This window comes from Cinclus cinclus, chromosome 16 (genome assembly GCF_963662255.1).
Source record: "Cinclus cinclus chromosome 16, bCinCin1.1, whole genome shotgun sequence".
In the NCBI taxonomy this organism is placed as follows: Eukaryota; Metazoa; Chordata; class Aves; order Passeriformes; family Cinclidae; genus Cinclus; species Cinclus cinclus.
In genome coordinates this window covers 4570424-4583260 of record NC_085061.1, presented here as the reverse complement: position 1 = coordinate 4583260, position 12837 = coordinate 4570424, and the positions used below count along the sequence as shown (strand labels likewise).

Here is a 12837-nt window from a genome sequence, read left to right as displayed (position 1 = left end):
CTCCTTTTTACACCACATACACAGGGACCTTAAAAAATCTGTTTCACTGCTCCAGATGTCAAAAGGAGCTGTTGAGAACTAGCTCACAGACCAGCTGGTGTTACAAAACACAACTGGGGAGTGGGTTTGACAATAACTAAAATAACATTTCTTCAGCTGCTTAATGGAAAGAAAGTCACAACATCATCTAGCAACTAACTTTGATATCTGGATTTCAAAGGAAATACGTTTACAACAGTTTGCCACAAGTAGCACACATTCTGTTCTCTGGACATCTAAAATTCTTAGCAATTCACTTATTAAGCAAGCGGAATCTCTAACTAAACAAAAATGCAGCCATACACAAAAAGTTTCAGGAATTCAAAACTGATCCCCAGCCTCAAAGACATTACTCAAGATGACTTGGTGAAAAACATTTCTTAGTTCCCAAAGTTACTTTAAAAAATGTGTATCTTATTTTCTTCACGTATGTAATAAAATGTACCAGAAGAGCTTCCACATGAAGAAGGGACAGAAAGAAAGCATGACCAACACACTGAAGAGAACAGTCAGAAGATTAAGAGGAAAGGGCTTAAAAGTCTTACTTCCCTCCAGAGCTGTGAGCACATACCTGATATTTAAGCCAGTGCTCTGGTCCAGTTTCTCCCAGCTTTGTAATTTTCCCAGAAGTTTCTAAAGTAAAGATTAAAAGTAGAGTTAGACACAGATCTGTATTCTAACAGCTTACTTTCCAGAGTTGTCTCATAATCCTCCAAGCAAAGTCAGTGTCATTGCTTCTCCTCTTGTGGATTTCCTGATCTTATCCAGCACTTTAGGTTTGTCATTCTGCAGCCCTGAGTATCAAGGTTCTTACACCTGTTTGACATCACCATGTCTGGACAGAGTTTGATGCCAGAAAAAGACTTATCAGCAAAAGAAAGGTAAAAGAGAAACATCAAGGCCAAAATAGACACTATGAGATTATTCTTTACACAAAATCTCCTGCTGAACAGTTGATTTCCTTCTGCCTTTTACACCTTCCTTGCTATTAGTCCCCTCATGCTGACTTTCCAGTCTGGGAATTTCTGGTTTGAGTCCATTAATTAAAGGAGGTACCATATCTTAAGTAACACAGTACAGGAAGAGCCTAAAAGTCAGGACAGGCAATAAAGGAAACTCCTGCTCATCTACCAGATGTTCCCAGCTCCTCACCTCATTTTCCAATTCCACAGTCACTAGCTGTGCTTGGACTTTCTCAAAGCGTTCCAGTTTTCTTTGGAGACCTTCCACTTCCTCCTTAAGCAAACCATTGTTTTCTTTCATTTCCCTGTGGTGGAGAGAGATAATTACTAAAGATTCATGCAACTCAACTCCCTTCACAAACTTTCAGATATACAGGAATCCCAAGGGAATCATGACATTCAACTGACTCACTTCTATAACCTTCACTGGAAAGCCACTTCTACCAAAAAAAATACAGTTTTATTGGAACTATTTTTTCCTACTTTAAATACCCCCCCAATTATGTCCAAACAAGCTGAAGCTTTGTGTCTGCTTTACTATTCATCAAAACAAGGGTAACAAGACTAAACTCTGCTTTTCAGTCTGACTGGAATACAGCAAGCAGAACAGACCTGGGCTTTGGAGCACTGCTTGGTTTTACTTCAACAGAGGTGTACAAGGGTGAAATAAAACTGTATAAAAACAAATAACCTTTAAAAAAATCTCTTGGTATGTTTCAGTGTAGAAAAACAAGCATGAGAAAAAATTCTAAGATAAACAATTTAAAATTATAACAAATATTTCCAAGACCAAAACCTAGGAAAATTATTTAATTTAAAAAAAAAGAAAAACTAGCAAGATGACTCATGTAATTGAAAAAAAAGACAACAACAAAAAAAACATCCAACACTTTAAGGCAATTTATTTCACTTCACATTTAATTTAATGTCACCAATTGATTGCCACTTTGACAATCTGGAAAGCCTACTCTACCAATGGCTATATCAGAGCGCTTTAGAAATTTAAACAAGACACTTTCTAAACATTATGCTGGAACAACAGGCCTTTAAAACAGTGGTAACAATAGCTAAGCAAAACCAGCTATTAAAGAAATGTTCAGCTGCCTCTTTTCCCTACAGGAAATTCTTTCCCCAAGCTGTGTGGAGTTCATCACTACCTTTAAACATTGAATTTCATTCCAACAAACCAAAATCACCACCCAGAACAAATGAATGCACATTCAGTGGGGCTCCTGTGTTCAATAAGATTCCTCAGACCCTGTCAGATCCTCTCATCTAGGAAGCACCACAACACTGCTCAATTCATAAGCAGTATTTATATTAAATACTTCCTTCTGAGCTTTCCCATGTGGAAAACCTAAAGAGGGATGTAAAAATGCAGACAGTGCAGCTGTAGCATGTACAGAAGAACACAACCCTCAACAACTGAACCCTTCCTTCACCTGAAGTAGGCATTTTCCTCCCTGAGCTGGCGCAATTCACGCTCCATTTTTGGGAAAAGAGCCAGTTCTGCCTTCATGTTCTTGACAATTAGAGCATCATGTTCCTGCTGGGACAGCTTCTGCTCCAGGTCCTGGAAAACATGGGATGAGAACAGGACAGCAATGAGTAAGTTGGAACTTGTAAGAACTATTTCTGCATTGTACCTTTTAAGCTGTAATCAAGGACCTGAATGAAGTTGCAAGGGAGCTCAGGAAGTTATGTGGTCCAGTCCATGCTCAAAGCAGGGATGATTCTTGTTGCACTTGTAATACTTGGGCTGGTCTCTTCTCTACACATGCTTACCCCAAGTTCATAAAAAAAAAAAAACCCACCCAGTTACTCATTAAAATGATCTTCTATCAACTGAACCAAATGTGTGATTTTCTTGTCCTCTATCCATCTACCAATGACATGCATTTGAATGGCCTGCAAGAATTAGGTACAGAAACACAAATGTGCATTTCAACATTATGGTAAATGCTAGGGGGGGTCCACTAAAAAACCAAATTATTTAGGGCTGTGTTGCAGACTTATATCCTGCTTCCTATCTTTTCATTTCAATGGAGAAAGTCTCCTCAAGCTAGCAACTAGGTTGGTTTTACAGCAAAGAATTAAACTATAAAGCTTTATATAGGTCACAAAGTTTCTTACCTTAATCTTCTGTTCATATTCTGCCAGTAAGGACTGGCTTGCTTGCAGTGTCTGGATCTGCTGACTTGCCTCCTGCCATTTCCTGTTAGATTAAGACACAAGAGGCACTTGAGCACCCAGAAAACAGGTACCAGAAACAACCCACCTTCAGAAGCCTTTGAACAACAGTCAAACAGCACTAACAAAGTAAATATTATTCTTGTATAACATTTTCTCTTTCATTCTCACACTCGTATCAGCTCCCTCTAATTTAGAGACAAAAATATCCATTCATTTTAATAAAAACAAGCATACTGAGAAAACAAAAAAATCAAGCCAACTCTGAGAACAACAAATACACACTCAGAGTAAACAAAACTTCACAACTTTGAAACTGAAGAGCTGAAGTTAGTAAGCAAGGAAAAGCATGCTCATAACCTTCAATTACCCCTCCACTATGATTTAAGGTTTGATATTTCTGTCCTGTTCAGTTCATAAAGTTCAGATCAGCCTTTCCCACCCACATGCCTTCTGTTCCTGGAACACGAAACATCACTGAGATTTAAAGCTCAAGTTTGTGGGGTTTTTTTCCTCAAGGTACAATTAAAATTGCACCTCAGAATCTGTTTCAAACAATGGTTATAACCTGCACACCCAGATCAAAGAACCCCTTTGAAGAGAAGAAATCAAACACCGTTGAAAGTTTTCTGAGTGATGACAGCTGCACAAGACTGAAGTTCTGTTTGCCTTTTTCTCCCTACAGTCATTCATCCCTTGCTTACTTTTTTTCAATATCCAGCTGCTCCATCAGTTCCTGCTTCTGAGAGTCTTGGCTTGTCATCTGCATCTCTTGGTTCATTATATTCCATTGCAGCTCTGATATTTTTCCTTTTAATACAGTGATTGTCTGAATGGGGGGGGGGGGGGGGGGGGGGGGAAGCATAAACACACAAGACTGTGAGTCTCCAAGCTGGATATTATGGATGGTGATAGAAATAATTTCCAACTAAAAAGTACTAACACAATCTTAGAAACAATTCCACACTCCTGCAAACCTACCTCAAACTAATGCAAGAGAAAATAATTTTGCCCCTTCATTTGCCATCCAAATTGTCACGTACGTTATCTCTTAAATGAGTAACCTCAAACTGGCAAGAAAAATATCAAACTTTAAAGTTAGATTATGTATTTTTTTAAATATATTAACTCTAAAGAAAAGCTCACAGGTTTCTTTCCAGTACCCATTACTCAGCTCCCTGTAACACAGAAAAAGAGAAATATCTCAAAACATTACATATGTAGTATGTCTTCTAGACAGGTAGGGTTCTCATGTTGATACTGACAGAAATAAAAGAACACAGACACAGAACTGCAGCACACATCTTTCAGGTGGGTTTAGTTTCTCTTATGTACCATCACTGTCCTTCTGGTTTGAATCACTGGTAACTGGAATATTAAATCTCTTTACCTGCTTTATCACACAGCTACATTTCCAGTGACACCTAGGCAGGAGCAGGGCTTAAGGACTTAGTGATTGCTGATCAACGACTGGTGCAGGAAACCAAATTAAAGTTACAAATTAAATAGCTTAACTTAACCATAATGTTATCTGAGAAGGTTGAGGGTTGAGAAGATGATCAGGGCATCGAAATATACTCAAACTGTTACCCAAGCATTCATTCTGCAGTAGAATGCACAGGCATTTAAGACCTTAGGAAGACACACTTGGTTCATAATGTTGGTCTCATCCACTCTGCCATTTTCCTGACTTCCCTGAACACTCTCCCGTATTATCTCTTCAAACACTGTCCCTTTCTCCACACTTCTGAACCCAGATGCTGGATGTTGCCTTACACTTTTTTTCTCCTTCTCCATGTCAGCTTGTCTAAGAAATCTCTTCTCCTTCTGACCTGCTCGCTTGTGTCTGGGCTTGGTTTGGTTCTCAACTTTGACAGAAAAGACACACACCACCAGGGTTTATTCATTTCCAGGTGATGAACACAATGTTCCAGTTATTTTGTTTAAGGTTTTTTAATCAAAAAGAGCATTTTCAAGTCACAAGAACTGCAAAGTCACCTGAAGCTATGGATAGATGGATTAAAAATTACTCTGTTCTTACTTCGTTAGCTTCAGTTAATTTGCTCTCCTTCTCTTGCATCTTCTTACTCATCGTCTCCATGCTCTTCTTGTAAGATTTGTTCATCTCCATTTGTTCTTTCAGTTTATTTTCAGCCTCTGTTTCTCTTTCCTGGTACTGCTTTATGCGTGTGAGCAGCTCCTGGTTTCGGTCGGCCTCTCGCTGGCCAAAGGAAAAAACATAAAGAGACTTAAGAAGAAAGCAGCAAAAGGTGAAGGCATTTTTCCTTCTTTTGTCCTCATTCCTCATTACCATGGTCACCAATGGCAATTGCTTCATCATGAAGCAGTTACTCAGACCACAGCTTTAACCTAGCAAGGACAAAAATCTTATCAGCAGCAACTCAACAGAATCACCCAAGGAATTACCCAGGGAAATGGAGCTGGAAAATAAGAGACAACATCTTCCAAATCTCTAACACTAAGACATGACTGTGACAATACAGATGTGGCTTGACAGATTCCACTGCACACTCTCCTGCAGATCAAAGATTAAAACATTCCATCTCAAATTTAAAGCTGACCCATACACAGCAAATTGACTTCCAGAAACTCAAACCTCAACAGCTGGGTTAATAAGACAAACTTCCCTCCACAACTTCTGGAACTGAGGTCATTTAAAAGAAAATATTATCAGCTAATACAATAAATATTTTTGCAATCTGACAATCTTTTATATACCATTTCATTCAGTGTATATCTTCCACAAACTGATTGATACTTATTGAAAAAATGCATAGTAAATTGCTTTGCTAATCAAAGCAACTGGAGACATGGATTTGCATAGTAAGCAAGGATTATGCAAAGCAGTGTGAGGTTCCTAAAACCTTTATCCTCATGACTCAGAAAAACACAGAATCTGAGCAGGGTAATTACCACAGTGCTGGATTAATGCTGTTCCCTTTTTTTGTACCAGTATTTCAAGGTTTTCTGTGACTGACTCAGCTACATTCCAGTTTGAACTCTTCCTGGCTTAAACCCACACCACCTGACTTCAGAGGAAAGAGGAATGTAGTCACTGACTCCCTATTTCACAACCATACACTAAATCTGTCACCCTCATAAAATATAACAAAACATACTTATTATTCTTTACAGATTTCTTTTTCAATAATCACCCACACAGAAGACTTTTATTATGCTACAAAAGCCACTGATCCACAGCTTATTTCAGTAATGTCATTAAGCAAACATATGTGGGCAGAAAAGCAGAACCCAATAAAAGCTATTAGTCTCTGAGTGAGGTTCACTGTTTTATCAGTGCAGGCTCTCTTGCGTGACACTGCATGGCTGGCACTGCTGCCATTCCAATTAATTACAGTCACACAAACCAAATGCTTGCAATGGTGCCAGCAGAAGCTAAAACTCCCCTAAGAGAAAAATTATTAAATACTTCTGGGAGAAACAAAGAACAAATCCCTTTTGTTACTGCTACCCATGACAAGTTCAGTGCTAAGCTAACAGAATCCAGTGATCAGAACATCAGTCTGTGAACCTAACGAGGCTTCAAGTTCACACTCCTGGGCACATTAGCAAGTTAGTGCAGGGTGCTGACAGGGGACCTGCAGAGCAGTTCTGTAGATGTGTTGGTGCTGGCAACTTGACACCCACACCTGCAGTAAATGCAAATGCAGTAAATGCATTCCAGAGTCACTGAAGTCCTGCTCTGAAGGCAGTGTCCATTGGCAGTGGGAGAACAGCAGGCATGCTCTGGGAGCGCACCTTTCAGTTTAGTTTCACTCCAAAAAAAGAGTAAGTATACACATTCTGAACAGACCAATGCAAACCAAAGCACATCCCTGAACCAAACCAACCCGCTGACATAAATGCTTTCCATGTGTTCTGGCCTGGGCCAAAGCTCCCATGCCATGTGCAGACATCCCACTCACCTCATAGTTCCTGGCATTGGTGCTAGCTGCCTTCTCCAGCTCAATGCGAGCTCGTTTGTGGCTCAGCTCCATCTGCATCTTCTCCCGTTCCACCTGCAGCAGCTGGGATTTGGAGTGGATCTGCCCAGCTTGCTCCTCCAGCTGGCCAGTTCATGTGTGAAAAGGACATTGCACACCATTAACAGCACAACAGTATCATCGTGCCCAGTGACATTAACTTGCCATTTTACGAGCTATCACCACATTGTGGTACCCCTCACACCACCTGCAGATGTAAGAGTTCAACACCACATTCAGAAACCCACATCAAACCAAGGTGAATTGGGAAGAAATTAATTCCTGGTTCGTAAGTCAGAATTTCTCCGTCTCTAGATGTAGTCTGACAAAATGTACTTCTCCATCTAAAAAGCTAATTATGAGTTAATTATAAGCCTAAGAAGCACAGATCATGCTCCCAATAAAACGTAACTGCTGATCAAAATAACACATTTTTCTACAACCTCTACAACATTACACTTCATTTTTTCATTCAAATTACCTGAGAGCACAGACAATACTAACAGAATTGCTCATATCCTGGTGATGTACATCCAACAGTCAATGAAGACTCTAAACAGAGAGAGCCTCCTGCAACTACTGCTGTCACCAGAGATGTAGCACAGACAGAAAAAGCTTAAAGTTTTGTCAACATTCCAAAAGCAAAGTAGATTTACATTTTAAAAAGCAAACTTATTTTGTACTCAGAGGCTGAAATAGAAGTTATATTAAGATACAGAATAGAGAAACTTCATTGTAGCCTATAATAAATAGTCCCTGGGATCTGAGATGTCAATTTACTTTATGCTTTATGAGCTGGAAGCAGCTAACAGAAAAAGAAAAGTAAATGACCCAGGTGGATACAAACAGAGGTGGATAAGAAAGCACAGCTGGTTTGCATATCAAAGCCACAGCTCAATGCAAGTCTCCTGGATGTGTCCTGGCAAAGAAGCCTTTAAATCCTGAAAAAAGGTAACAGTGTCTTACTAGAAAATGTTAAGATATAAAAACTCCTTTGTTCAGCAGTATGAAAACAACTCACAATTTAATTTCCTGAGGTGGTACACAGACATAACTATCAGGGAATAAATTCAAAGCACCTTTCTTAAACTTTTAAAAAACAGAAATAAATCTGTCTGACACTGTAAAAAATTATACATATTCTGGAAGAGATTCTGGAATGGTGACAGCAAGTTTCCTTTATTGAGTTTGTGTCAATTTCAGAAAGAACGGTCAGATCTGAATGAAATTCCCAGCTCCCGGAATCAAAAGGAGCACATGACCACACTGAAGTGATACTGAAAGAATCACCAAGATGAGGACTCCTCACCTGCATCCTCTGCTGGTACTGCATCTGTAAGGAGCTTTGAGATGATCCTGGGGTAGCCAGCCCAGACACCCCCTCCATACGCTGTGAAATGAAGTTGTTGAGGGATCTCAGGGTAGAGAAGACAGTGGTATTATTTTCCAAGTCCTCCATGGCTCTGGAAAATGGACAGAAAATCATCAGCAAAACACTCAGGACAAGCTGCTCCGCCAAAGAGGGATCCATCACTGCCCTGAGCAAACACTAAACACAAGGTCTTCCAACCAACAGGGCAAAATCAATCTGCAAATCACTGCTGGGATCCACAACAGCCTTTTCTTCTCTGACCAAACCAAACTCATTGTTCTTCCCCCTAATTTTTGAAGCTGATGGGAGCAGAACTAACTCCACAGTAGCAACAAACCCTTCCTGCTACACAACTTGCTTCTGGTTTCCCAGAAGCACTTTGGACTCTAATTTCCAACAAGTTCTTCCAATTCCACTGATCACTTGCACAAGGGAAACTGCATGAGATGCAGCTCTTCCTTCCAATTCAGAAGGGTACTAAAAGGCTATAGATAAATAAGCCTGGAGCTCAGAAAAGCCTGCAAGGTTGCCCAGTAGATTTCAGGAAGCCTTAGGTGAGTCCCTCCAGTGACTGCATGTTCCATAAAACCCCAGAAACACCGGAAAAGGTCCAGGACCAGGAAAGGCAACCACAACATCCTCATGGCTTGTACCACAGACAGAGACTTGGCACTGCCTCCAGGCTCCTGCACTCTCGGGGTTACACAGCACTTACTGTTCGGATTTACAGCATCGCGGGGAGGAGGCGTAAGAGCGGAGCAGAAGCAACAGATCTGCCAAAACCCAAACAGAGCACAGGAGTACCTGCCGACAGGTCGCTCCAGCAAGCCCGTTCTCAAGCCCACTAACAAGACGACACTTAGGTGTGTGACCCGCTCCGGCTCAGAAACCCCCGTGGCCAAGGCTCCCGCGGGGCACGCAGGGACCCGCGGCGGCCACGGGACAGCTCCGGGCACCGAGGGGTTCGCCCGCACGACTCCCCCGGGGGAAGAGCGGGGTGGGACGGGCGCGGGCGGAGCGCTCCTTCCCTCCCCTTTCCCCCATCCCTGCCCCTTCCCCCGCCGCTCCCTCAGCGCTCACCGCCGCGCGCCCCGCTTGGATCTCCCTCCTCGCCCCGGCCACGGGATCTCGCGGGAACTCCGCGCCCGCCTCTCGCGAGAACGGCGGGGCAGGCTGCCGTAACGGCGGCATTATGCGCGCAGCCCTCCGCGCGCTACCGTAATGCCCCGAAGAGGCGGGAGATGGATCGCAGCTCGGCCTGCCCCCCAAAAACTGCCCCGCGCCCTCCTGCTCCGCCAGGGATCTAGGCAGCAGCCTCAGATGAGCTGTTGATGATGAAAAAGGCCTGTGAGCCTTAAAAACAGCCTCTCATATAACTCATGCCACAGTCCGCCTGATAAAAGCACTATTTAATATAAAGTTTGTCGCTTTCAGATAAGGCAGCAGCTAAATTTATTTGTGCAAACAGATTTCCGGCAATTCAGTCATTCTCCCTACTGGGATCTTGTCTTTTCGCCTGAGAAACACCATTGGTCACACCTAAAAAGCACTGGGGAGATGATCTGCATAGCCATGACCCTGTCCTACTGCCATTGACAGGATTTATAAGTGCCAGGAAGCAGCAATTCCTAAATATAACCTGTGTCTGTAGGAGAGGCAGCAGAGCCATGAGGCTGAACGTTCCCAAGTCAGCCATGCCTCCCACACGGCTGCGTTACACACCCTGCACGAGGATGCAGATCCTGGTATGCACAGAAACATTTTCTATTTTTACCTGTGCTAATAAATTGCATCAGATTCTAAAAGGCACTAAATTGGCTCAAACTCCCCTTTGCTACTCCCTCACGTTCTAACAATTACCCTTATGGTCAGCCTCATGTATGGCAGCATTAACAGTGCAATGATTTTCAGGCACACATTAAAAACTCATACAATCAGCATTTTATTTTCACTTCCATTACTCCAGCCCAAGAGGTTGCCTTTCAGATGATTCCTCTCCATTCCCAACCATTTTGTCCGCAAGTATTTGAAAAGGCTGATGGACTTAAAGAAGAGTAGCAAATTTTCCCAGGGTCTTAATGGTGATATTTTCATTTAAACACCCACCAAATTGAGATTTCCAATCAATGTCAGAGAATCTGCAGGTCTGGAGTTTCATTTCCCTCTGTACAGCCTTGCTAAGTAATAAGATTCTGCAGAGTCCTTCCGGCTGGCCTGAGGCTTTATAGTTCTCACCTCCTGGAACTGCTCCTTCAGTCTGCTTTGCAGAAGATGGGCCTCAGATCCATCCCAGAATTTACAGAGCATTGCTCCTTTTGGCTTTAAAATGCTCTGGGATATATCCAGAAGGCCTAAACACAACCTGATCAGCTTCTGATGATCCAGTTCTCTAATGCCCGTGGCGTTGGGTGCCATGTCACTCAGGATGACATCTGCCTTCCCTAAGGGCAGCCAGCTCTGGATCTCCCTCAGCGTGCTGGGGTCTGCGATGTCAGTCTCCGACAGGAAAGCTGCTCCTTCCAGAGGAGAAATCTGCAGCAGGTCAACACCAAGCACGAAGCCGGTGGGGACAGCAGGATCTGTAAGGATCAATGACACAGGCAACATTCAGAGTGGCTGCAAAAACCTGCACGAGCTCTGTGACAGTCAACAGAAAAAAACACCCACCCCCTGCCACAGCTGCCTTCTCATCCCCTGGCAGTTTGCTGGGTGCATCTGGATGGAGGGTTTGCCATAAGCTCATCCACAGCATAGAGACATAAAAACTCAGCTACTTTGGATAAATAAAGAGGATTTTTCTTGGTTTTCTGCTGCTCTTTCAAGGCTGACAGTCCAGAAATCCTGGATAATGGTGCAGATATTAACATCTCATTTTGTAAATATCAATGGGTTCACCCACATAAACCATGCACAGCAGTTGCTTCCATTTTTCAAGAAGGGAAATAATATTTCAATAAGCCAAGGTAATTGCTGGAGGTCACAACAATTTCAGAACTGGGTGAAGGCATCTTCCCCACAACAGCTAATCCGATCACTAGCACCACATGCTATGTTTTATTTCATAAACACAATTTCTCTAGATGAAGATTTACTAGGCTCACCTCTTCATGTTTTTATCAGTGACTCTGGCACTTGCCAGTACCTATGTCCCCTCCCTATACTGTTACCATCATAATATTTCCTTGGTTTTATAGTATTTCAATTTAGATTCTGTAGTTTTTCACAGATCTCTCACACACTTCAAAACGAGTATCATCCCCATCTTGCCTGACAAAATCTGCACTTACCAGTACCTAAGGCGTTGACCCTCTCTACAGCAACCTGGCTCCAAGCACCAGGTGCTGCTCCACAGTCAAGAACAGAGAGTCCTGGACGAAGAACACGGAACTTATCATCAATTTCCAGCAACTTGAAGGCACTTCGGCAACGGTAATGCTGCTGCTTCGATGCCTTGACAAAGGGATCCTTCAAGTGCCGCTCCAACCACCTCTGCTCAGTTCCAGTTTTCCTCAGAAACTTCACCGTGGTGTGCAGGCATCTGCTCATCCAAAGCCAACAACTGCCAGGAAGAGAGGCAAGTCAACCAGTTAGTACATAACCACTCTGTATTTCAAGAGTTTCTATAGTAATTAATTCCAGCCACTACAGGCAGCCCAGGGAGGGTGTGGAGTCTCTGTTGGTCGGACACATTCGAAATACAGCTGGACATGGCCCTGTGTCACCTGCTCCAGGTGACCCTGCCTTGGCAGGATCATTGGGCTAGATGGCCACCAGAGGTCCCTTCCCACCCAAACCACTCTGTGATTCTAAAAATCTGAGATTTTTGGCACCTTTACTTATCAGGTCCTATCACAACAGCAGGGCCAGATTTTGGATGAAGCCTCACGTGTTTTCCAGAGCTAAAGGGGGAAAGAGATCCCACTCCAGCTTCTGCTCTGGCGTTTTAAGGACCCGACAAGGCAGAGTGATCCCAGCACGGTCCCGTGCTGCCTCGGCGGGGCTCGGAAGGACGGAGGGATGCCCGAACTCCTGCAAGCTTCTGGCAGAGCAACCCAGAACCGCAGCCCCTGCCCGGGCAGAACCGCCGCACGGCATTAGCCTAAAACCCCAGACGCACATGAACCCATTCCCGAAGGAAGCTCCAGGCGCCGGCACTAACGACACCGCACCGTCCCACACGCGGGCACCGGGGGCGCCTCAGCGGCCCCGCACACACACCTGCCCCCGGCAATGGCGGCTCCCGCCATGGCCGCCTCAGCCCGCCCCGTCC

General features: G+C 43.4%; 2 protein-coding genes across 2 annotated transcripts in view; both read right to left on the bottom strand.

Moving 5' to 3' along the window:
- The window catches only part of MAD1L1 (mitotic arrest deficient 1 like 1), a 343907-nt gene extending 335253 nt beyond the window's left edge, over positions 1-8654 (bottom strand). The window contains exons 1-8 of the mRNA XM_062503321.1: positions 8505-8654; positions 7139-7279; positions 5233-5412; positions 3896-4020; positions 3135-3216; positions 2444-2574; positions 1192-1306; positions 611-672 (exon numbers count right to left, since the gene is read on the bottom strand). Coding sequence (XP_062359305.1) covers positions 611-672; positions 1192-1306; positions 2444-2574; positions 3135-3216; positions 3896-4020; positions 5233-5412; positions 7139-7279; positions 8505-8654 — 986 coding nt within the window. The remainder of the gene's footprint in view (positions 1-610; positions 673-1191; positions 1307-2443; positions 2575-3134; positions 3217-3895; positions 4021-5232; positions 5413-7138; positions 7280-8504) is intronic.
- A 2067-nt stretch (positions 8655-10721) lies between these two features.
- On the bottom strand, positions 10722-12814 carry MRM2 (mitochondrial rRNA methyltransferase 2). Its single transcript, XM_062503954.1, has 3 exons — positions 12786-12814; positions 11855-12126; positions 10722-11146 (listed from the first exon to the last, which is right to left on the bottom strand). The coding sequence occupies exons 1-3, from the start codon at positions 12812-12814 to the stop codon at positions 10722-10724; spliced, it is 726 nt and encodes a 241-aa protein (XP_062359938.1).
- Between the last annotated feature and the right edge of the window lie 23 nt (positions 12815-12837).